The sequence below is a fragment of the Dipodomys ordii genome, unplaced genomic scaffold (genome assembly GCF_000151885.1).
Source record: "Dipodomys ordii isolate 6190 unplaced genomic scaffold, Dord_2.0 Scaffold45, whole genome shotgun sequence".
NCBI classification, from domain to species: Eukaryota; Metazoa; Chordata; class Mammalia; order Rodentia; family Heteromyidae; genus Dipodomys; species Dipodomys ordii.
The window spans coordinates 9,168,398-9,190,782 of NW_012267261.1; the positions used below are offsets into that span (position 1 = coordinate 9,168,398).

A 22,385-nucleotide genomic window follows, 5' to 3' on the forward strand; every position below is an offset into this window, starting at 1 on the left:
TGTTGCTTATAGAAGAGAGATTGCTAAGCACATAGGCTAAATTATCTGCTTATTAGATACTTTGGTGGTGGTGGTGGTGGTGGTGGTGGTAGTGGTGGTTGTGGGGCTTGAACTCAGGGCTTGGGTGCTGTCCCTGAGCTTTTTTGCTTAAGGTTAGTGCTCTACTACATTAAGCCACAGCTTTACTTCTGATTTTTGGGTGGTTAATTGGAGTAAGAGTCTCACAGACTTGCCTGCCTAAGCTGGCTTTGAACTGTGATCCTCAGATCTCAATGTCCTCTTGAGTAGTTAGGAGTATAAGCATGAGCCATCATACCTGCTGTTAAGTAGTTTTGGTTAAAGTCACTTGCAGAGAATGTCTTACCAAACACATGCTTACATGAGGTTTATGATTGAACTTCAGTTATACAGACCTTAACACAGAGTAGAAGTTGAGGAGAGATATTTTGTTTTTTAAGGCCATAGTCTTCTATCATGTTTACCTTGTGGGAAACCATTTGGTGACTTGTGCATCCTATGTGTTTCCACAGGCTGTTGGGTCCCTTCTCATCATGTTTGTGACTCAGTGGGTCTATACCCTGATCAGCATGGGTGTTGCTGCCATTGTGTATTTCTACATTGGCCAAGCCAGTCCAGGGCTTCACCTTGGTAAGTGGCTGAACAATTTTTCCATCATTTCCTTTTTTCTCTGTTTTTTTTTAATTTTTTTGTTTTGAACACCATGTAAGTGCCAATGATGACAGAGGTATGAAGCACATTTTTAAGTAGCTTATATGCTAAGAAGAGAAATATAATCTACACCTAAATAGTTATAAATGAAAAATAACAGGTTATCATAAGGTTGTAAGACATCTAGTAGTAAAATGAATGACAACAATAGCACAAGGCCAAGAGGGAAGAAAAATATGGTTGAAATGAACTATACTACTTTAAGTTTCTAATTATATTTGTGAAATAATGTATTACTTGAAGGTAGATTATGGTCAATTTAAGATTTATAGAATGTAAACCCTAACATATCCACTAAAGGACATAGTGAAGAATTATAGCCAATAAGCCAATCAAAGAAATTAAGTAAAAGAAAAATTACTCCAACCAAAATAAGGTAGAAAAGGAGTAAAAATAATATGGATGGGGGGAGAAAGAAAGGTGAGTTGCTATTGTTGTTCCTTTTGTTTTGATATATAGCCCACACTGACCATGAATGTGCAGTCCAACTGCCTTGGACCACCAAAGCAAGTCAGACTAAAAGGAATATGTCATTATGCTAGATAAAGAAAGATGGCTATATGAACCTCACCATATCAAATTTAATATAGGTAGTAAAATCACACCCAACTAAATGGCAAAGTTTATCAGGTAACCCATCAGGCACCAGTGGCTCACATCTATGATCCTAGTTACTCAGGAGGCTGAGTTCTGAAGATCACTGTTTGAAGCCAACCTGAGCAAGAAAGTCCATGAGACTCTTATCTCCAGTTAACCCCCCTCCACACACACATACACACACACACACACACACACACACACAAGTATAATCCAACTACCTGTTGCCTATAAGAAACCTCCTTAATTCAACAAATTTATTTATTTTTACAGTCCTGAGGGTCAAACCCAGGGTCTTGTGCATGCTAGGAAAGCTTTCTAACTCTGAGCTACATACTAGACCAATAAAGTTTTATTTGTTTATTGTCAGTCATGGGGCTTGAACTCTGGGCTTGAGTGCTGTCCCTGCTCTTTTCAACTCAAGGCGAGCACTCTACCTCTTGAGCTACAGTGCCACTTTGGTTTTCTAGTGGTATATTGGAGATAAGAGTCTTATGGAGTGGCTGGGAAGGTGGCTCAGTGCTAGAGTGCTTGCCTTGCATGCATGAGGCCCTGGGTTTGATTCCTCAGCACCACATAAGCAGAAAAAACTGGAAGTGGCATGATGGCTCAAGTGGTAGAGCGCTATCCTTGAGCTGAAGAGCTGAGAGACAGTGCCCAAGCCCAGAGTTCAAGCCCCAGGACTGACAAAAAAAAAGAGTCTCATGGACTTTCCTGCCCGGGCTTTGAACTGTGATCCTCAGATCTCAGCATCCTGAATAGCTAGGATTACAAGCGTGAGCCACCAGTACCCGTCAAAAAAGTTCTTTTAAAAATAAACAGTTTTTTAAAAAAAGAATTTTAAAAACATATACTAAACTAGCACCAATTAGAAGAAAGCTAGAGTGGCTGTTTGTTTTGTTTTGTTTTCCATCCTGAGGCTTGAACTCGGGGTCTGGGTAAAGTTCCTGAGCTTCTTCGGGCTCAAGGATAGTGCTCTGTCACTTGAGCCACAGCACCACTTCCAGCTTGTTCTGAGTAGTTTATTGGAAATAAGGGTCTCACAAACTTTCCTGCCACAGCTAACTTTGAACCTTGATCCTCAGATCTTAGCCTCCTGAGTAGCTAGGATTACAGATGTGAGCCACTGGTACCTGGCTTGGTTGCATTAACATAGAACAGACTTCAGAGAAATCTTCAGATAAAGAGAATCATTTTATATAGATGAAGTGAAAAATTCATTAACAGAAGTGAAAAATTCATCAAGAAGACTAAGAAATATTAACACATACTTAAAAACAGAGCTCTGAAATACTTGATGCAAATTATGAGAAAACTGCAAAAGAAATAGATAAGTTTATTATCACAGCCAGAGATTTCAAGGTCTATGTCCCAATAGTAGATACAAGGATGAATAAAACCAGTAAGGCTATGCAAGACTTGAATGACACTTATCAGCAAGCAAGCAAGCCTGGCCTAGATGATATTTATAGAACACTGTCCCCAACAACAGCAGAATATATTCTTTAAAGTAATATAGAGAAAATTTACAGCATTTTTTAAAGTTTCAATAAGTTCAAAAGTATTCATGTCAATTGAAAAAATAAAACAGTTCTCTGACCCAAGAGGGAAATAATTAGAAATGAGTAACAGAAAAATATTGAAAAATCCCAGATATAGAAGCTAAAGAACACTAGACAACCAAGAACACTAAATGAACTACAAAAACTGAATAACCCATTGGGCACCGGTAGCTCACACCTGTAATCCTAGCTACTCAGGAGGCTGATATCTGAGAATCATTGTTCAAAGCCAGCCTGGGTAGGAAACTCTTATTTCCAATAAACCACCAGAAAACTGGAAGTGGTACTGTGGCTCAAGTGGTAGAGCGCTAGCCTTGAGCTGAATTGCTGAGGGACAGTGCCCAGGACCAGAGTTCAATCCCCATGACTGACAAAAAACAACAACAACAACAACCTGAGTAACCCATGTTTCAGTGAAAGAAGTTAAATTACAAGTTATTTTTACAGGAATGAAAATGAAAATGAAACGTATCAAAATTGTGAGATGCAACTAACTCAGCATCAAATGTTTAAATTATCAAAGTTCTCAAATCAATGGTCCCAGCTTTAAACTTAAGACACTACAAAAAGAAGTACAAATTAAACCCAAAAAGGAAGCAAAAACAAAGTAAAGGTCAGAAATTAATAAAATAGAAAATAGAAAAAAATGAAAATGTTATGTCAGGTGCTGGCGGCACATGTCTGTAATCCTAGCTACTCAGGAGGCTGAGATTTGAGGATCACGGTTCAAAGCCAGCCCAGGCAGGAAAGTCTGTGAGACTCTTATTTCCAATTAACCACCAGAAAACCAGAAGTGGACTGTGGCTCAAGTGGTAGAGCGCCAGCCTTGAGCTGGAGAGAGATGGTGTCCATGCCCAGAGTTGAAGCCCCACGACTGAGAAAGAGAGAGAAATTGGTGAGAGAAAGGGGGGAAGGGCGGGGAGAGAGAGAAAGAAAGAGAGAGAGAGGGTGGGAAGGAGAGAGAGAATGCTAATGGGGGAAAAATAGTATCATAGTTTTTATGGAAAAAAATTGGCAAAACAACAATAGGCAAATTGAGTGCGGTTAGGATGAATAGTGGGAATAATTCTGGCACACTCTGAACTAGAGGGATGATCTCTATTTGTCCAGTCCTCATATGATTTAGACCAGGGAGAATATTGGTTTGGTGTGTGAGAATTTTTTTTTTTCAGGTAAGGGGTAGGTTTATTCAGTAGACGTGCTGGGACCAGGCCAGGTTGGCACTCCATGCAGCTGGGAAAGGCCTGGGAAAGAGCTGGGAAAGAGAGCTTGGAAAGAGAGCGAGCTGGGAAAGAGGTGGTGTGTGAGAATTTGAAAGAGAATAAAGTTGTGGATATTGTGCCTGGATTATCAGGTCAATGTATTGATATACATTGATGCTGTTCATTGAAGGCATGCCCTTGGATAAGTTGTTTGCTATATCTGGGAATTACTTAGACTCTCTAGAATCAAGGCCTGAAATGTCAGAGCATCAAGAATACAGAAAATAGTAAAATAATAGTCACTGTACTGCTTAGTCTCTTTTCTGGTGTTTCTGAGTAATTTATAAGCAACATGTTTATGTGCCTATTAAGTCTGGAGGCAGTAAAGGGTTGCCTGTAACCATGACCTTTCTACTGCATCAAAACAGGGAAGAAGGCATCAAATGGTAGAGGGAAAGGAGAAAGGAGAAGAGAGAGGGAGAAAGAGGAACAGAAAGGAGAAGGAAAAAGGGAGGGGTAAGAAGAGAGAAGGAAAGAAGAGAGTTGACCTCATCCTTTTGTTTGTTTGTTTGTTTTTGGTAGGTCATGGGGCGTGAACTCTGGGCCTGGGTGCTGTCCCTCAGCTCTTCAGCTCAAGGTGAATGCTCTGCCACTTGAGCCACAGTGCCACTTCTGGTTTTCTGGTGGTTTGTTGGAGATAAGAATCCACAAACTTTCCAGCCTGGGCTGGATTTGAACTGCGATTCTTAGATCTCAGCCTCCTGAGTAGCTAGGATTACAGGCATGAGCCACCTGCACCCAGCTAACCTCATCCTTTGATCAGAAACTCACTCCAGTGGTAACTGACCCACTCCTAGGATAACAGCATTAATTCCTTCATGAGAGATTAATGATTTAAAAATCTCTGCCTTGAACATTGTTACATTGTGGATTAAGTTCTCAACACATGAATTTTAGGAACACATTCAAACCAGAGCACATCATTTATTGTATATTTTCCTCTAAAGTAGAGCTGTTTTAAAAATACATTAAAGAACCAAGTTGAGAAAGGTCTATGGTGCTTCCACTTAAAATCGTTTCAAGTCAAAATTATATTAAGCAGAACAATCATAAGTATACCAGAATTAGAACCAGTTTGATGTATACGTTTGAAGGAAATCTACTTCAATGCGTAAAGCTACATGAATTGAAAATAATGGTTTAGGAAAATAGTAATCTAGGAGGAAGTCCTTCTCCTAGCTAGTTTCATGGGTTGAATGTATTTTAATTGATATAGTGATTACATCAATGTTTATTTCTGAGGTTTTGTAAGGAATAATCTGATTTTAAGAAATTTAAATGTTTCCCAGAAACCTAGTCCCAGAAACTAAGAAATCAAATTTCAGACCAATGTTCATCTAAGATTTAGATAATTTAGAATCTAAATAGAATTAGTCAGTAAAAATGTTACATTTTAATGTACATTTTACTTTCTGATTTCTGACAGATTGATTTTCTAAATATATTAGAAATCTTTTCTTTGCTATTGCAGATACTAATGCAAATATAAAATTCATGTCCCCTTTAACAATAAGAACCTTGAATGAAATTGAGTAAACATGTCAGCTGTATATACTTGTTGTTAGCCAAGATGCTAGCTAGCATCAACTTCTTTAATGCTATTTGATTCATATGTTGAATATGATCAAATCCTTTTCTTTTTCTTTTTTTTTTTTTTCAGTCCTGGGGCTTGAACTTAGGGTCTGGGCACTGTCTTGAGCTTCTTTTCGCTCAAGGCTAGCACTCTACCACTTGAGCCACAGCACCACTTCTCTGTCTTTTTCAGTTTACATGGTACTAATGAATTGTACCCAGGGCTTCATGCATGCTAGGCAAGAATTCTACCACTAAGCCACATTCCCAGCCCTATTTATTTATTTATGCTTGTCTTGGGGCTTGAACTTAGGCCTGGACACTGTCCCTCAGTTTGATTTTTTTTTCTCCACTCAAGTCTCTACTACTTGAGCTACAGCTCTACTTTGCTGGGGTTTTTTTTTTGGGGGGGGGTGTTTTTTGTTTTTGCCAGTCATGGGGCTTGAACTCTGGACCTGGGCACTGTTTCTCACCTCTTCAGCTCAAGGCTAGTGTTCTACCACTTGAGCCCACAGCACCACTTCCAGCTTTTTCTGTTTATGTAATACTGAGGAATCAAACCCACGTCCTCATGCATGCATGGCAAGCACTCTATCACTGAGCCACCTTCCCAGCCTCTACTTGCTGCTTTTTGCCGGTTAATTGGAGAGAGGAATTTTACAGTCTTTCCGGCCTGTACTGGCTTCTAATTTTGATCTTCAGATCTCAGCCTCCTGAGTAGCTAAGAATACAGGAACGAATCAATACCCAATTCCAATCAGTTTTTTTAAGCTATATGTGTGTATAATTTAGAGAAAATATTTTCTAAAATTATTTCTTTTTTCTAAAGCTATTGTGTGAGGTGGGTTTTTTAGAAGATATGGGTTTTTTAAAATTAATAAATTCTATTCAAATCAGCAAGTCTGATATTAGGATTGTTTGGCCAGTATAAACAACAACCTCATTTTAAACTTCAGCTCCAACATTTCTACATGTTGAACTATTTGGTTGGCTTAATACTGTTGAAAACTTACTTCCTGTGAGGTTTATTTACAAGGATGAAAAAAGCCATGTTCCTCCTCTTGGAGCCTGTGGTCCAGTGTCCAGTGGAGGATTTAATACTATGTGTTCAATACAGTTGTGAATCTAAGAATTAATACCATCAAATTATTTTGAATTCCTAAGATAGAAGTCTTTTCTTTATACTTTATTCAGTCACTTTCTTGAGATTTTTGGAATGAAAATTTTTTTTTGGCTGGGCTCTGGTAGCTCATTATTCTAGTCTATAATTCTAGTTACTCAGGAGGCTGAGTTCTAAGAATTGAAGTTCAGAGCCAGCCCAGACAGACAAATCCATGAGGTCTTATTTCCAAAAACAAACAAACAAACAGTAAAGCCATGTACTGGTGGCTGATGCCTGTAATCACAGCCAGCCTGGGCAGGAAACTCTGTGAGACTCTTATCTCCAATTAACCACCAGAAAACCAGAAGTGACACTGTGGCTCAAGTGGTAGAGTGCTTGCCTTGAGCTAAAGAGCTAAGGGACAGTGCCCAGGCCCAGAGTTCAAGCCCCACGACCACCACCACCACCAACAACAACAACAAAGCAGTAAAATAATGGAAGTGAAATCATGGCTCAAACAATAGTGTACCACAGCAAGAGCTCAAGGCCTTGAGTTCAGGTCCTTGTACTGGCAAATTAAATAAACAGTTTTGGGGAACTACAAATGGATACAAGGTACTTGGTAAACAGTCAGGGAATATCACAATGAATATTGTTTCATTACATTGGAACATTTAAAAAATGTGTACTTATTCTTTGTGTGTATTGTGTGTGCATGCACATGTGTGTGTCTACTTGGGTGTGTGCTAAGTTCATACATTTGCCCTATCCTAACTGCAATTCTGGTGCCTATGTAGAACTTTCATAAACATTTATTCTTATGTCCCTTCTTCAGGATCAGCTTCCAACTTCAGCTTTTTCCAATGGATGAAGTCTCTTCTGATCCCTTCCTGCAGGTTTGTGCCAACCTGGTGCAGGTTCTCATATGGATGAGTGTCCTAGAGTCCTGGGAAGTGTGGAGGAGTGCCATTCCCAGATAGCCTTGGGCCTCAACTGTGGTGTGGGAACTTACAAGGGAAAACTTCCCGGAAGCTCACTTTTTGCTCTTTACTGCCTTCCACCACACCCCTGCCCAGCTTTAGTTAATCAAAGCTTCTTCTGGCTCATTTCTGCTTCCCTTCTTGTCCTTAGTCATCATGAGTGAGGCTTTGTGTAGAATCTGATTGCTCCAGTCCCAGGTCAAGAGCGTCACCAGCCTAAGACACATTAATGTCAATACCTAATCATATGCAAGGTTAAGGCCCCATGAAATGTAAGACCAGAACCAATTCTCCTGTCTCAAGTTAGAGGAAGCTGACATCGCTGTATTGGCATCAGTGCAGAGGCTAAGTACAGAAATAAAATAGAAACCCTGGAGGATTGGTGTGGAATATCCATGTTCAAATACACAGAGAGCCTCACAGAGAAGGCAGTGCTTCATGTGGCCCTAGTCTTTCCTCCTTCTTCTCTCTTTTCTTTCTTTTCTTTTTCTTTCTTTTCTTCCTTCCTTCCTTTCTTTTTCTTTTTTTCTTTCTTTTCTTCTCTCTCTCCCTTCCTCCCTCCCTCTCTTCCTTCCTTCTTCCCTCCCTCCCTCTTTCCCTCCCACCATCTCTTTCTTTCATTCATTCTTTCTCTGCAATACTGGAGTTTGAATTCTGGACCTCATATTTGCTAGACAGATATTTTACCCTTGAGCCACACCTCTGGCCATGTTTTGGCACTGTTGGTTTGGTGTTTTTGAGATAAGGTCTTACTTCCTGTCTGGAAATACACCTAAGCTGAGATCCACCAATTTTAGGCTTTCCATCATGGCTAAGATAACAGGTGTTCACCACCAATCTCTGTGATGATGTCTTGTGAATTTTTCTGCCCAGGCTGGTCTCAAACCATGATCCTCCCAATCTCAGCCTCCCAAGTAGACAGGTATGAACCACTGGTACACTTCCTTAACTCTGAAGGCTTTGGGATTCTGGAGAATTACTCATACTATTGTCCTTTCAAGATCAAGTGCCAAAGCTTCAGGCTGGGCAGATCCAGGCAGAATCCAACCAAGGGTTTATTTGGTTTTATTCTGTTGGTTTGCTTTTTAAAACTCTAGCTGTCTTGTTTGCACTTGTCAAAACTTTCATCTATTATATCCAGACATTGCTATGACACCCTTTTCCAATGATCCCAGGTGTCAGGTTAAAATCCTTCTCCCTCTCATATTGTATGGTTGCTTTTTTTCCCCTCCAGTCTTGGGGCTTGAACTTAGGACCTGGGCACTGTCCTGGAGCTGCTTTTGCTCAAGACTAGCACTCTACTACTTGAGCCACAGCACCACTTCCGGCTTTTTCTGTTCATGTCGTACTAAAGAATCGAACCCAGGGCTTCATGCATGCTAGAGAAGCACTCTATCACTAAGCCACATCCCCAGCCCTCCCCCCCTCATATTTTAAATTGTGATAAAATACACATAACACAAAATGTGTGTCATAAAATGTATGTCTTTAGGTATCTGTTTAGTGGTATTAAGTGCAATCACATTATACCACTCATCTCCAGAACCTTTGCATTTTCTCAAGCTGAAGCTCTATCCTCATTAAATAACAATTCTCCATTCTGTACAGCACTGCTAATCTGTTCAAGTTGGTATAAGAAACCAAAGTCTGGAACCTGGAATGATGAAGAAGAATTAGCAGAGCTGCAGACACCTATAGGGAAGGAGTTGGAGAGCTGAGGGCCAGAAATGCGCTGTGGCGTGGGAGGAGAACTCCTTTCCTGTTGTCTGCTTTGGCTAGGTAGGGGTGGCCTCTCTGCCTCTCATTCTGGCTGAGGACTGAGGCTGGTGGTGCAGGTGATGACACACCCACACCAGTTTCTTGTCCCCATCAATCTACTCCTGAGGGAAAGTACGGTTTCAGTGGAAATATATTCCGTAGACGATGACTGCAATTTTTGAGCTGAAAATAGAATATGGTGATATTTGGAGGTATCTGGTTTGCAAGAACATCTTTAGTCATTTCTGGCTATGCAATCTAAAAATAGGCCTTGGTTGGCCACTGTTCTTTCCTTGGTACCTGAGTTCCTGGGATTTCACCTCCAGATTCATTGTAGTGCTATGTAGAAGGAAGACTAGAGTAGGATGAGAACATTCTTAGGCAAGACAAGTCCTTCAGTTGCAACGAAATTAGTCCACACTGCTCACAGTACAATATCAGGCTCTGAACTAATGGAGTAGGTGGTAGAGCCTTGGCTAAGTCGGCATCGAACTTGCTTCTTACTTTATGATGCTTTATCAGGAGGAGAAAGAACCAGCTTATGGTGACTCGTTTTAGAAACCCTAGCTTTCTTTTCTGTCTTATAGTGTTGAGATTTTACCCCCACAGTAGCTCCAAATGTCCTTCAAAACCAAGGGAAAATAAGGTAGTAATGCGTCTGAGCAGAACATTTGTCCTATATATGTCCTGTTACATGTGCAGCCGCCAGTTACTAAGTGACCTTAACCCTTCTCGAGGCTTTCTTTCCTGAAGCCCTAGAAATTCCCAGAGGAAAATTCTTAAGCCATGGTAGAAAATGAAATACTGTATATCATTTCCCTGAAATCAGAGGGTATATGATCTCACCTATTAAAAAAATTAAACCCAAATTGGTAGGATATACCTACAATCCTAGCACTTAAGCTGAAGCAGGGAATTCTAGGCTATCCTGGCAGACACAGGAAGACCTGTCTCAACCCTACTCCTTGAATCAGTGTTAATGCTTCCTCCCCAAAAAAGCATTGGTAAAAAAAAAAAAAACATATATGTTAACCAGGCATGGTTGGCTCATGCTTGTAATCCTAATTACCCCAAGAGGCTGAGATCTGAGGATCATGGTCCGAAGCTAGCCTGGGCAGGAAAGTCCTTGAGACTCTTAGGTACATAATTAACCACCAAAAAGCTGGAAGTGGAGCTGTGGCTCTAGTGGTAGAGTGCTAGTCTTGAGTAAAAAAGCTCAAGGATAGCACCCAGACTCTGAGTTCAAGCCCCAGGACTGGCACAAACAAAAACTGGCACAAAAACAAAACAACAACAACAACAAAAAAAATATGCTGATTAATTGGTATGGGAGTTTGGTCATTTCACTTTTTGAAAGCTGAACCCATATAGCAGTTAATTCCATTTTTAGGACTCTCAATCTAAGTAATTTAGGTATAGTCTCAACAAATGGCCATTCTACCTGAGACATGTGATCCAAACTTCAATATAGATAGACATTTTTCAGTAAATCAGTTGAAGTTCCTGTTTTAGAAACTTTTTATTAACACAGTTGTACCATTAGATTTCTACTTTTTTACAACTTTCAAATATACTCCTGATTCAAACAACTAAACCTTAATATGAGCACAATAGCTGATTTTGATGGTGGTGGAGTTACTGGGGTTTGAACTCATACTTGCTCAGCAGGTACTCTACCTCTTGAGCTGCTGTGTCAGCCCTTTCTGTGTTGGATATCTTCTAGATGGGGTCTTGCTTTATACCCAGGTAGCCTGGATTGTGATCCTCTTATAAGTACTTGCCTTTGTGTCTGGAATGACAGGTGCTCGCCACTGTACCCAGCCATTGATCAAGACGGAACCTTGCAAATTTTATACTCAGGCTGGCCTTCAACTACCCTCTCCAATCTCTGCCCTCTAAGTAGCTAGGATTGCAGGCTTGAGTCACTGATAACTGATTCTCTTAAAGATTTTAAGAGGCAACCCATGCCTCAGAGAAAGACTTAAGGACAAGACATAAGCTGTAGGCCTGGAAGGGATCTGAGAAAGTGAGGCACTGGAGATGAAGAGTTTTCTGGAAGCCACTTACTGCATTAATGAGGGACAGGTCTGGGACCAGATCTATCTTCTTTCTGTAGCTTCTTTGGGTGTTGGCCTGAGCTTTCCTTATTCCAATGTGACTCATGTATCCCTAATATTTGTCTTTACCAGTGTATTCCAGTCATGTGCAGAGACTGCGGGGACAATGGAATCTATACTGGGACTCACTCTTTGTCTTAAGGCTACTTTAGCATCCAAAGTGTTTGCACTTTTCCTCTTAGCTACTTGCTAAGTAAATCTTAGCTCTCTAGAAATCATTCCTCATTCAACTTGCTTTCCGATGAATCATGTGTGCGTGTGTGCATGCGCGTGCATGCACGCACCTATATGTGTACCAGTACTGGGGATTGAACTTTTCACTCTTCTCAATTCTCCAACTTCATTCTGTTTATTTCATTTGACAAAAAGGGCAAAGCCACACCATAGAGCCCCCAAATAATGCCATTTGAAAGGGAAAAACTCCCTTTTGTGGGTATCTCCTATCATGAGGTATAGTTTTATAGTTTTCTACTTCTCTCTCCTTGCCTTAATACTCCGTTTCTCCCACTCTGAGATCACAGACGTTGGCACATGTAGGTCTCAGTAATTGATTCCCGATTTTAACAAGCACCTGTGGCGCGGGTGCGATGATGTGTGTCCAGAGCCGACCGGCATCCACTGTTGAGCCCTTCTTACTTGTCCTGTCTCACTGAAGGAGTGTGCGGCCTCCCCGGGAGCAGATCATCTTGGCACCATCCCTGGCCAGGGTTGACATGGAGATGACTCAGCTCACCCAGGAGAACACAGACTTCGCGGCTCGCGACCGCTACCACCACGCCTCCTTCGTGAGTCGGGAACAGCTGATGTCTCCTTTCTGATGCTGCCCTGGGCACAGTGGAGGAAGCAATTCACAGAAGCTTTGGTGGCAGCTTTGACTCCATAGAACCTCCACAGCATGCCCGCCCACGGGCCCGTTAGGCAGCAGAAATTGTCTCTGGTTTTCAGCGCCATGTCCAACCCTAGGCAGGCGGCATTCCAACTTCTTCCACGTGGCACTCTACCTGGGACAGCAGGATGATCACACATAGAGAACCAGAGCCAGATTGCTTGGGCAGAGGGCCACAATAAAAGCTTTGTTTTCATTTTATTGTATTATTAATTGTGTAATTCACTCACACAGTTCCAAGCCCCAAAGTATTACCACGTATAGAGTGAATGACCCTCTCCCATCCCTGCTCAGAGTTCATTTCTGCTGTAGTTATTCACAGGTGACTCATTCATGGGTCTAGTCTTTCTTTTTCTTTTTTGTTTTTTTGTGCCAATCCTGGGGCTTAAACTCAGGACCTGGGTGCTGTCCTTGAGCTTTTGTGCTCAAGGCTAGCATTCTATCACTTGAGCCATAGCTCCACTTCCAGCTTCTTGGTGGTTAATTGAAGGTAAGAGTCTCACCGACTTAACTTCCTGGGCTAGCTTTAAACTGTGATCCTCAGATCTCAGCCTCCTGAGTAGCTAGGATTACAGGCATGAGCCACAAGTACCCAGTTGGCATTTCTTTATGAATATATATATAACATGGAATCTTACTGTTCCTTTCATATATACAGTGGTCACCAATATATGTATGTTCTACACTTTTCTTTCTTAAATATCTTGGAGTCATTTCCATAACAGTATGTCCAGTTTCCTCCTTGTATGGATGTACCATGATCTGTTTCACCATTTCTACCATGATGGGCATCACAAAGATCACAAAGATCTTTGCTATTATAGTCAGTTCTGCAATATACATGTGTGCAGTTGTAAATTGTATCTTTAGGAGTAATTTCCCAAAGTGGAATCACAGGATCAAAGGATGCAGCTATTGATTGTTTTTAAAGCTATTATTGTTTCAGGAAATTGTTGTTGGTGGTGGTGTTTAAATCACTCTCTAACTCTGACTCCTTGAACACCTCTGCAGCTATTTGTGGCATGAATGGCATGAGGGGACAGGACTCTTGGTTCTTCTGTGAGCATGGCCTGACATTCATTACAAGCATCCAGTACTGGGGACTGGACAATGGCTTCCCTCATAAATTCAGCTTCTAGTCTAAGTTGGGTTTTACCACTGGGCCAGGGAGCAATGGGCTGATTGGTTACTACTGTATCTTTCTTCTACTGCAGCGCTTCCCTTAAGGTGATGTGCTCACATCATCTGGGACACATATTTAAATTGCCTCACCCCTGGGTCTCTTAAAGTTTGGGATGAACAGGTGCCACCGGTAATTCAATGCTGGACCACATTTGTAAAACACTGATTTGCTAGATGGTAGGGTTTAGAATGACAGAGCTGGGAAAGTCAGCTAGATCATAACCTTCAGGAAAACAAGGACACATTTATGATTATTCAGGACCTAGCTCCCGTTAATTAACAGATTTCTGGGTATCAGACACAATTTAAAGAACTCAAACTTCGAGCTGGCAATAGGCATGTGGGAAATAGAAACACCACAAGAACATAATCTGAGTTGGATGTGGAGGCTGAGGCAGAAGGATCATGAGTTCAATGCCATCTTGGCCAGTTGGAACAACAGGGATATCCTGTCTCAAAATAATAAACAAGGCCAAGGACATTGTTTTCATATTTTCGGCAGTACAGGATTTGAACACAGGGCCTTCTGCTCGTGAGACAAGCGTTCTACTACCAGAACCACACCCCCAAGCCTTGTTTTGCTTTGAAACAAATTATCTCTATGTAGCACAGCCTGTTGTGGAGCTCGAGCCCTATATGCAGTAAAGTGAGTAGCTCACAGGTCTGCTGTGGGGACAGATGCTTAAGGATGCTGAATCTTTAATGAAGTTCAGAAGTCTTTATTTCATCCCAACCAGATTGTAAAAATGTACTGTTAATCAGTACATTTAGCCCGAGTTCCCCAGAAAGCAGATGCTTATAGGCTACCATTTTGGTGATGACTGGGCGTGAGAAATCAGGAACCAAGGCCGGGGGGAAGAAGGAGTTGGCTAGCAACCACCTAGGCATGAAAGCTGTAATTCCTGTCTCAAGACCCCTTCCAGAAGTATGTATCTACTAGTCCTGTTTCCTATAACCACAGGTTAGTGCTGAGTGGGCACTGACTGTGATTTTCTCAGACATGAGAATGTCCAGCAGTTCAGTTACAAGTGAGACTGGCTAGAATTCACTCAGAATGGAATGTCCCATGGCAGCTAAGATGGAATAAGCAGTCACAGCCCCACCAACAGTTGGGACACACAGGATACAAGGTGACAAATTAAGAGATTTTATATGCAGTCCATATATTGACAAGCATATATATAAATGCAAGCCATCAGGAAGACAAAACATGTCACCGGATCACTCAGATGGGGCTTATGTATCTAAAGGCTGTCTCCCAAATATCAGCCCAGTCAATGAATGTGACAGTGAGACTAGAAACAGTTCCTAAGTTAGACAAAGATTTCTGGCCTAAAAGTTTACCAGGAAATCCACAGCTGTAGTGAAAATGTCTGAATGAATGAGGTTTGTATCAGAATGATATACACTCATTCATGTGACCATGAATGTCTCTCTTCTGACCAGGTTATTTCTAGATTGATCCACACAATAATCTACCCACTACTCACTTACCCATTGATCCATTCATCTAATATAACCATCAACCAAGTCATTAGTCCACTTATCCACCATAGCTAAAGCGCGTGTATACATAACTTTATACACAGGTGCCTGAAACCACCTCACCTGACCCACCCATGTCTCTCTAACCACAGCTTTATTATGTAAAAAATATGATCATAAACCATTCAGGTATAAATAAGCCCCCTGGCCACCATCTTCAGACTTTCTATTGAAATTCAGCACAATCACAAGGCTCTTGAACCGAAGTCTAAAAACCAGAACAAAGATCATTTCCTCAGATCTTTCTGAGGGTCTCAAAGCCTATACAATTGGGTATATCCTGCACAAACTATTGTAAGTCAATGTGGAGTCTGAGGTTCAGAATTTCATCATTTTTCTCTCCAAGTTTCTGACTGAGGGAGTATGTTTAGGATGGAAATGAAGGTACCAGTTTTTTTAAAATTAATACCAGGAAAGAGTACAAAGCTTTCACTGAGAACTATAGTGAAGCATACAGGTGAACTCAGCAGGCTAAACCTGAGAGAAAATGACCAGCATGTTTGTCACCTGGATCACAAAACAAAGATACTCAATGTCTTTCCACTTGGAGGTCCTGAATTGAAATAAACGTGGCCCACTTTCTAGCCAATCAAATAAACCTTCTCACTTAAAAAACAATCCTCATGATTCAGGCTCAAATACAACCTAGTTTAGATGTGCACATATGGATGTTTCTGCTTTCCTTGGTACTAGAGCAGGTAGAGGGCAGGCCAGTGTGGAGATTACCTCTGCTGAGGTGAGCAGTGGGGAGGGGCTAAGGAGCCAGCCCAGATCCCCAGATGGTCTGGGGCTGGTCATTTGAGGTTCTTGAAGCCCTACTTGGTGCCAAGCACCAGCCATACCACTGTCTTATGGAGTAGGCTGTGGGAGAGATAAGAAGGAAAGAAATAGAACACACTGTCCAATGTATTATATTCAGATTGCTGCTATGACAAATTACTATAAATTCAGTGGCTTAAACACAAAATGTATTCTCTTGCAGTTGCAGAGTTCAGAGGCCCAAAATGGGGCCCAAAATCAAGGCATCCGCAGGGCTGGATTACTTCTGGGAGCTCCAGTGGGGGTTGGCTTCTATGTTTTATCCAAGTTCTAGAAGCTGCCAGTGTTCCTGGTCATGGTGTCATTTATGAGTGAGCACATTCACACCAGCCTCTGCTTCTCCTTCACCGCTCCCTGACTCTCCAGCCCCTACCCCCCTAGCTTTTAGGAGCTCTTAGGATTTGGTTGGACCATGTCAGTCACACTCTCTAGGTGCTGGGGATGAGGAGCCAGGCACCTTTGGGGGCATTGCGTTCCTGCATCCTTGATTTAGAGGCACAGTTTCAAGAGAAAGAATGGTGCTGCATACCAGAAGTGGCTGGAGCATAAATCAGAAGCATTCAGCAGGCAGCCAAGCCACAGGCTACTAAAGGAACTCAGGGCTGGATGTGTGCCTCAAGTGGTAGAATACTTTCCTACTAGGTGCAAGGACCTGAGTTCAAACCTCAATTACTCCCCCGCCCCCCCCCCCACACACACAAAGGAACTCAACAGTTCTTGAGAACATGCCTGTAATCTGTAATCCTAGCTACTGAGGGGGCTGCAATCTGAGATTACTATTTGAAGCTAGCCAAGAGCAGCAAAGTCTGTGAGACTCTTGTCTCCAATAAAATAACAAAAAGCCAGATATAGAGCACCCAGGCCCTAAGTTCAATCGATAGTACTTGTGCGCGTGCACGCGTGTGCTTGCACACACACACACACACACACACACACACACACACAGAGGTAGTTCTGAAGAGAAAGCTGGTTTGGAACCATTGGTTAGGTGATATAGAAGGCCTTCTGAACCAAGGGAATGAGATAAATGTTTGAGGCAGAAAAATCTGAGTCAGAGAAAACAGGCTTATGTTCAGTCCACAAACTCTTCTTCTTACCTCTTCCTTTTACAAAGGCTTACTGGGAGGGAGGTTTATGTGGCATATTGATGACATTTGGGGAATAAAATCTGTCTGAAGCTAGGCACCAGTGGCCTACGCCTGTAATCCTAGATACTCAGGAGGCTGAGATCTGAGGATCGCGGCTGAAAGCCAGTCCAGGCAGGAAAGCCCATGAAACTGTTCAGAAAACCCGGAGTGGTACTGTGTGGCTCAAGTGGTATAGTACTAGCTGAGGGACAGTGCTCAGGCCCAGAGTTCAAGCCCCATCACTGACAAAAACAAAAAACAAAATCTGCCTGAACCTTGACTCTATCAATTTCTACCTCTGAGACCCTGGATAGGCTTCTGAACCTCTCTGAGTCTGGAAGTCTTTCTCTGTGAAAGAGGAGCTAGGAGTACTAAGATGACATCCATATTTTTGGAAGAGATAAAAGTGGGTGGTGGTGTAAGAGTCATGTCACTTACTCTGAGTAGTGGGAAGAAAAGAGAAGAGCAAAGCAAAGGTAAAGGAAAAAAAAAAGACAAGAAAAAAATCCCCGATAATTGCAGGGCTTCTTGACACTGCTGACCTAAAAATCTCAGAGCACAGAAGCATCCTACTGCTTCAGGAGGCCAGGCTGCGTCCTGTGAGCCACAGACCTCGCGGGACACCTTCACTAACCACTACCAGGACATCTGCAGCCATCCAGATCGGAGCCAAGAGCACCATAGCACTCTCTCCCCGATACACGTGTCACCTGTTCCCTTCCCCAGTGCCCTGCCCAGGCCTGCAGCCTATCCCATTCACCTGGCCACTGCTCCAAACAGGGAATTTTTCCCAAACACACACACACACATATACAAATGACCCCATCATCCTGCTCTTTTTAACCAAGGTTTACTCTAGAGCAAACAACCCACAGGTTGCCTGTCTTACCCCCTGGCCCTCTCTCAGCTATATACCCTGGGTGCTACCTAAGGACCAGAGAGGGGAGGGTTGGCTGTGGTGGTCTCATGTACTGGGGTTTTCTCACTTGTTGCACTCCTCCATAGACAGGAAATGCAGAAATCTGCTCACTGAAGGCTGTTCACTCTTCACTATTCGGCACCCCTGCAGCTGGGAGATGGGCGGGGCCTCTTTGGGGGAAGCTCATAAGCAGAAACAGATGCCAGTTTGTCAGCTCAAGAGACAAAATAGAGGTTTGATGAGGCACAGTTCTGAGGGAGCAGGTCCTATTCAGGTAAAAGACTAAGCAGATGGCAAGAAAGACCCACCAGGGGTTCCTATGCTGGCTGTGCTTCTGGGAATGTAGCCCATCTCACAGCACCAGGGCTGGCCTTTTCCCTGCTCCCTGGATTGATGGGCTAGGCTGACTGGAGGATGGTGGATGTTCTCATGCACTCAAGTTGGGGCCCTGGGAGGGGTGGGGGGAGTAGCCACCTTCTAAGAGAGGCAGAGCTATTCTCGAAATGGAGTATAAAATAATGGCCAGCCTGGATTTCTTTTTTAAAATTTTGTTTAAAAAGTGTGTGTGTGCACACACATGTACGCATATATGGGCACACTTTTCTGATTGATCCTGTTGAAGAAAGCACTATATTAAAAGAGCTGGACTCACCAAATGTGGAGCCTGTCTTCAAACACAGGCCATGTGGTATAAATCAGATTGCACTTTGGGAGGCTTTTGTGTGTGGGGGTGGAGGGGGAAGGGGAGTAGCTTTTTAAGGATTAATAGCCATCTCCCAGTAGCCAGCAGGAGGGCTTGGTGAGTGCTGATTGGTAAGATGTGAAATAAACCATATGTATTAAGCAGCCTAAGATGGAAGAAATAACACTGACTTCAAATATGAACACTCCCCGCCCCCTACTTGAAGGTCACAGGGCAGGTGCTCCAAATGGCAGTGTCCACTTCTAACTGAACTACTTCTGACATGAGCAACTCTATGTTTTGTGTCAGTGAGAGAGGGCTTCCTGCTATAACAAACATCCCCAAATCTCAGTGACTCAATGCTGTAAATTTATTTCTAGTCCATGTAACGGTCTGAAACAAGTCAGAAGAGAATGAGGAGCTCTTTTTACAGCATTATCAGATGGAACATCTCTGCCTTCAGAGTCTTCCTCAGCATACAGCTAGAGGCAGATAAAAGAAGAGAGAAGTACCTGGAGGGTCCCCAGGAGGCTTAGGGACCACGTCTGAAAGGGCTCCTTCTGCATTCAGTTGGCCAGGACTGTGGATGAAGGTAAATATAGGCCAGCCAGGCATTAGGAGGAGGAACGGGGTTTGCTGGGCATCTGGCCTGGCCTGCCACAGTGCGGAGGGAGGTGAACAGATGGATCAAGTTCTTTAGTGATGGCAAATGAAGAGTCTGGTGATCTGCTGAGTAGGTTTGTGCGCTTAGAGCTCTGTCTCCTGTGGTAAAAATCCCAAACTCTATCTAAGGATGCTTCCATCTTGGAATTCCATTTTCAGAACTCTATTTGGAGCCTCTCAATAAATGGAAAGTTTTAATCCTTGAGAGTTCATTTGACTTCTGGGAGAGCCAGAAATCATTTGGAACCAAGTCTGGGGACACTCTTATTCAATCAGGGTTAAGTAACCCAAAGGATGTGGCTCTGAAGCAAACTGACCCCTGTACACATTTCAGAGATGGGATCCCAACACAACACACGGTAAAGATTGACAGTTTAATCCGAGTAATTGCATGAGGCCTCCTAATGTGCTGAAGGGACATCATTTATTTAGATACATTCTTTTCAGTAAGTTGGAGAGAGAGAGAGAGAGAGAGAGAGAGAGAGGGGGCGCAATGAAACCAAAAGCTATGTACTTTTGGTTTATATGCTGTCAGTTATTCATTGTCTGTGTTGGCTCCATTTACCCAAAGGTATACCTACTGTAAGAAATCATCTCAGTAAAGGGTTGAATATTCTTTATGTGCTCTGTCAATCTGTTCAATCCATCATAGATTCATTTGGTCACTTAGTCGGGGTGGGCTTGCTGCTGTAACCAATGTCCCCAAGTCTAGGCATGTTACAGTCTGACACAAGTCAAAAGGGAGTGGGGATTACTGAGAGTCCATGTGTGCCAAGATGTTTCTCTTGGTTCAGAATCTGTGATACTGGATGATGGCAATTGCTTTCTAGTAGTCCGAGGCTCAGTTTCCCAGTGCTGCATATTCTCAGATGAACAAGTAGAAATTGGGCCACAACCCTTTTGGATAGCCAGGAAACGGAGCTCGCTACAGGCTACATTTGGAGAGTGACACCAAAAATTTCTGAGAAGAGTGACTGTCAGAAAATTTTCTTCTGAGCTTGAGAACAGTGAATCGGATCTTCTCTAGACAGATGTTCTAACGTTTCTGGATAAACTCAGTGCCTCGGAAAATCCTGATGTTTGCTTTAGAATGATTCATGTTGTCCTAAGATGCCCAACTCAGATTACGTTTTCCTTATGGGCAGTGAGAAGAAGAATCGTAGGTGAGGGGAAGGGGTGTGAGGGCCCCACTGCTCCAGCATATAGAGGAATTCAGAGGTGAAGGAGTAGAGCGAGCCCTGTTTCTGAAATTGTGGTCTTCAGATCACTGGTGGAAAGAAGTCACCTGGGGTGCTTGCTACTGCTAATTCCAGACCTACTAAGACAGGCTGTCTAGGCTGGAACCTGGGTACACACACATTTTAAGCAAGGGATTCCCTGAAGTATGAGAGACACAGGTAGAAGGCTTTGGGTTGTGGAGTCTTGAGTCCTTATCAGCTCCAAGATGTGGTGAGCAGTAGCAATCCCAACCCCTGTGCTAGCATGCCATTCCAGCTGGAGCCCAATAAACAGCATGGTGATGTCACGTCCCCCACGGTCTCCCTGATAAGCTAGAGACAAAGTCCGTTAGACCTCCCTTCCTCTGAGAACTAGCGAGTTGATTTGCATGCCTTGGTGTCCATGTGTGAGCACAGTTGTGTTTGTACTTGAGACTCTCTTGGATGATAGACCTGTATGTGCACATGTTGTGTGCATACAATGACATCTGATGACTGGTAGAGCCCTTTTCCTTTTATGTCCATCTCAGATCCCACCTGCTCCTTTCCAATCCCGCATCTCAGACTGTTGGGAGTCCATGCCCATCCTGGGCAATCTGGTCACAGCTCCTTTCTGTAGCTGGGGTCCTGCAAGTTATGGTCAATCCCTAAAAATCAAATACAGACATCTTTATTGAGCCCTATTCTTAGACACTCACAGTCTTATTTTATCCTCACAACTCAGTGAGGCAGGTACTGTTATTTTCCCTTGTTTTATAGATGAGGGAACTGAGACTTAGGAAAATTAAATATGGAGTTGTGCCTCGTTATCCACAGAGAATTGGTTCTAGGACTCCCCAAAGGTACTGAAATCCAAGACTGCTCAAATATCTTCTATACAGTGGCATCATGCTTGCATGTCGCTTACAGATACAACTTACAGAGGAACAACTGAAATTTACTCAAGGACCCATGGCTAGTGAGTGGCAGAATCAGATTTGAACTCAGTTCATTCATTGTTCAAGGTTCCTATGGAAAGCAGTCAGGACCACATCCTCTTAAGTGCTCAACTTCGTCCTCTGTCCCTCCATCCTAACCCCCTCTCTAAAGCAGACACTGGCAAACCGCAGCCTGGTGGATCAAATCAAGCACATGGACTGGTTCTGTTTTGCTTTAATTGAGTTGAAATTTGCATAGCATAAAATTAAGTGTTGTAATTAAGTGTCTGTCTTTGAAATACAATTTTAGTGGAACACACACCATTCATTCAGACATGGTCTATTGCTGCCTCCATACTACCATGGCAGACATTGGTAGCTGAGGTAGCAGAGAGCACAAGCCCCACAAAGCCTGACATACAAATGTTTACTGTGTTTGTTTTAGAGAATTTTGATCTGTGCTCATTCTCCTTGGGAATGAGTTTTTTCAGACCTCCTCTCCTGTCCTCCTCCTTCCCTTCACTCTTCTCTCCTCCCCCCTCCACTCTTCCTCTCTTTTCTCTTTTCTTTTTTCTTCCTTTCTTCCTTTTCTCTCTCTTTTTTTTTTTTTTTGGTGCCATTGCTGGGGCTTGAACTCAGGGCCTAAGCACTGGTCCCTTAGCTTTTTAACTCAAGGCTGGTGTTTTACCACTTGAGCCACAGTTCTACTTTGGCTTTTTTATACCTGGGCTGCCTGGGGTAGTGGTAAC

At 42.7% G+C, this 22,385-nt stretch overlaps 1 protein-coding gene across 1 annotated transcript in view; it reads left to right on the top strand.

Annotated features, from left to right (window-relative positions):
* Window positions 1-12,497, top strand: part of Slc12a8 (solute carrier family 12, member 8) — a 102,054-nt gene extending 89,557 nt beyond the window's left edge. The window contains exons 12-14 of the mRNA XM_013019321.1: window positions 531-648; window positions 7,660-7,720; window positions 12,335-12,497. Coding sequence (XP_012874775.1) covers window positions 531-648; window positions 7,660-7,720; window positions 12,335-12,497 — 342 coding nt within the window. The remainder of the gene's footprint in view (window positions 1-530; window positions 649-7,659; window positions 7,721-12,334) is intronic.
* The last annotated feature ends 9,888 nt before the right edge of the window (window positions 12,498-22,385 follow it).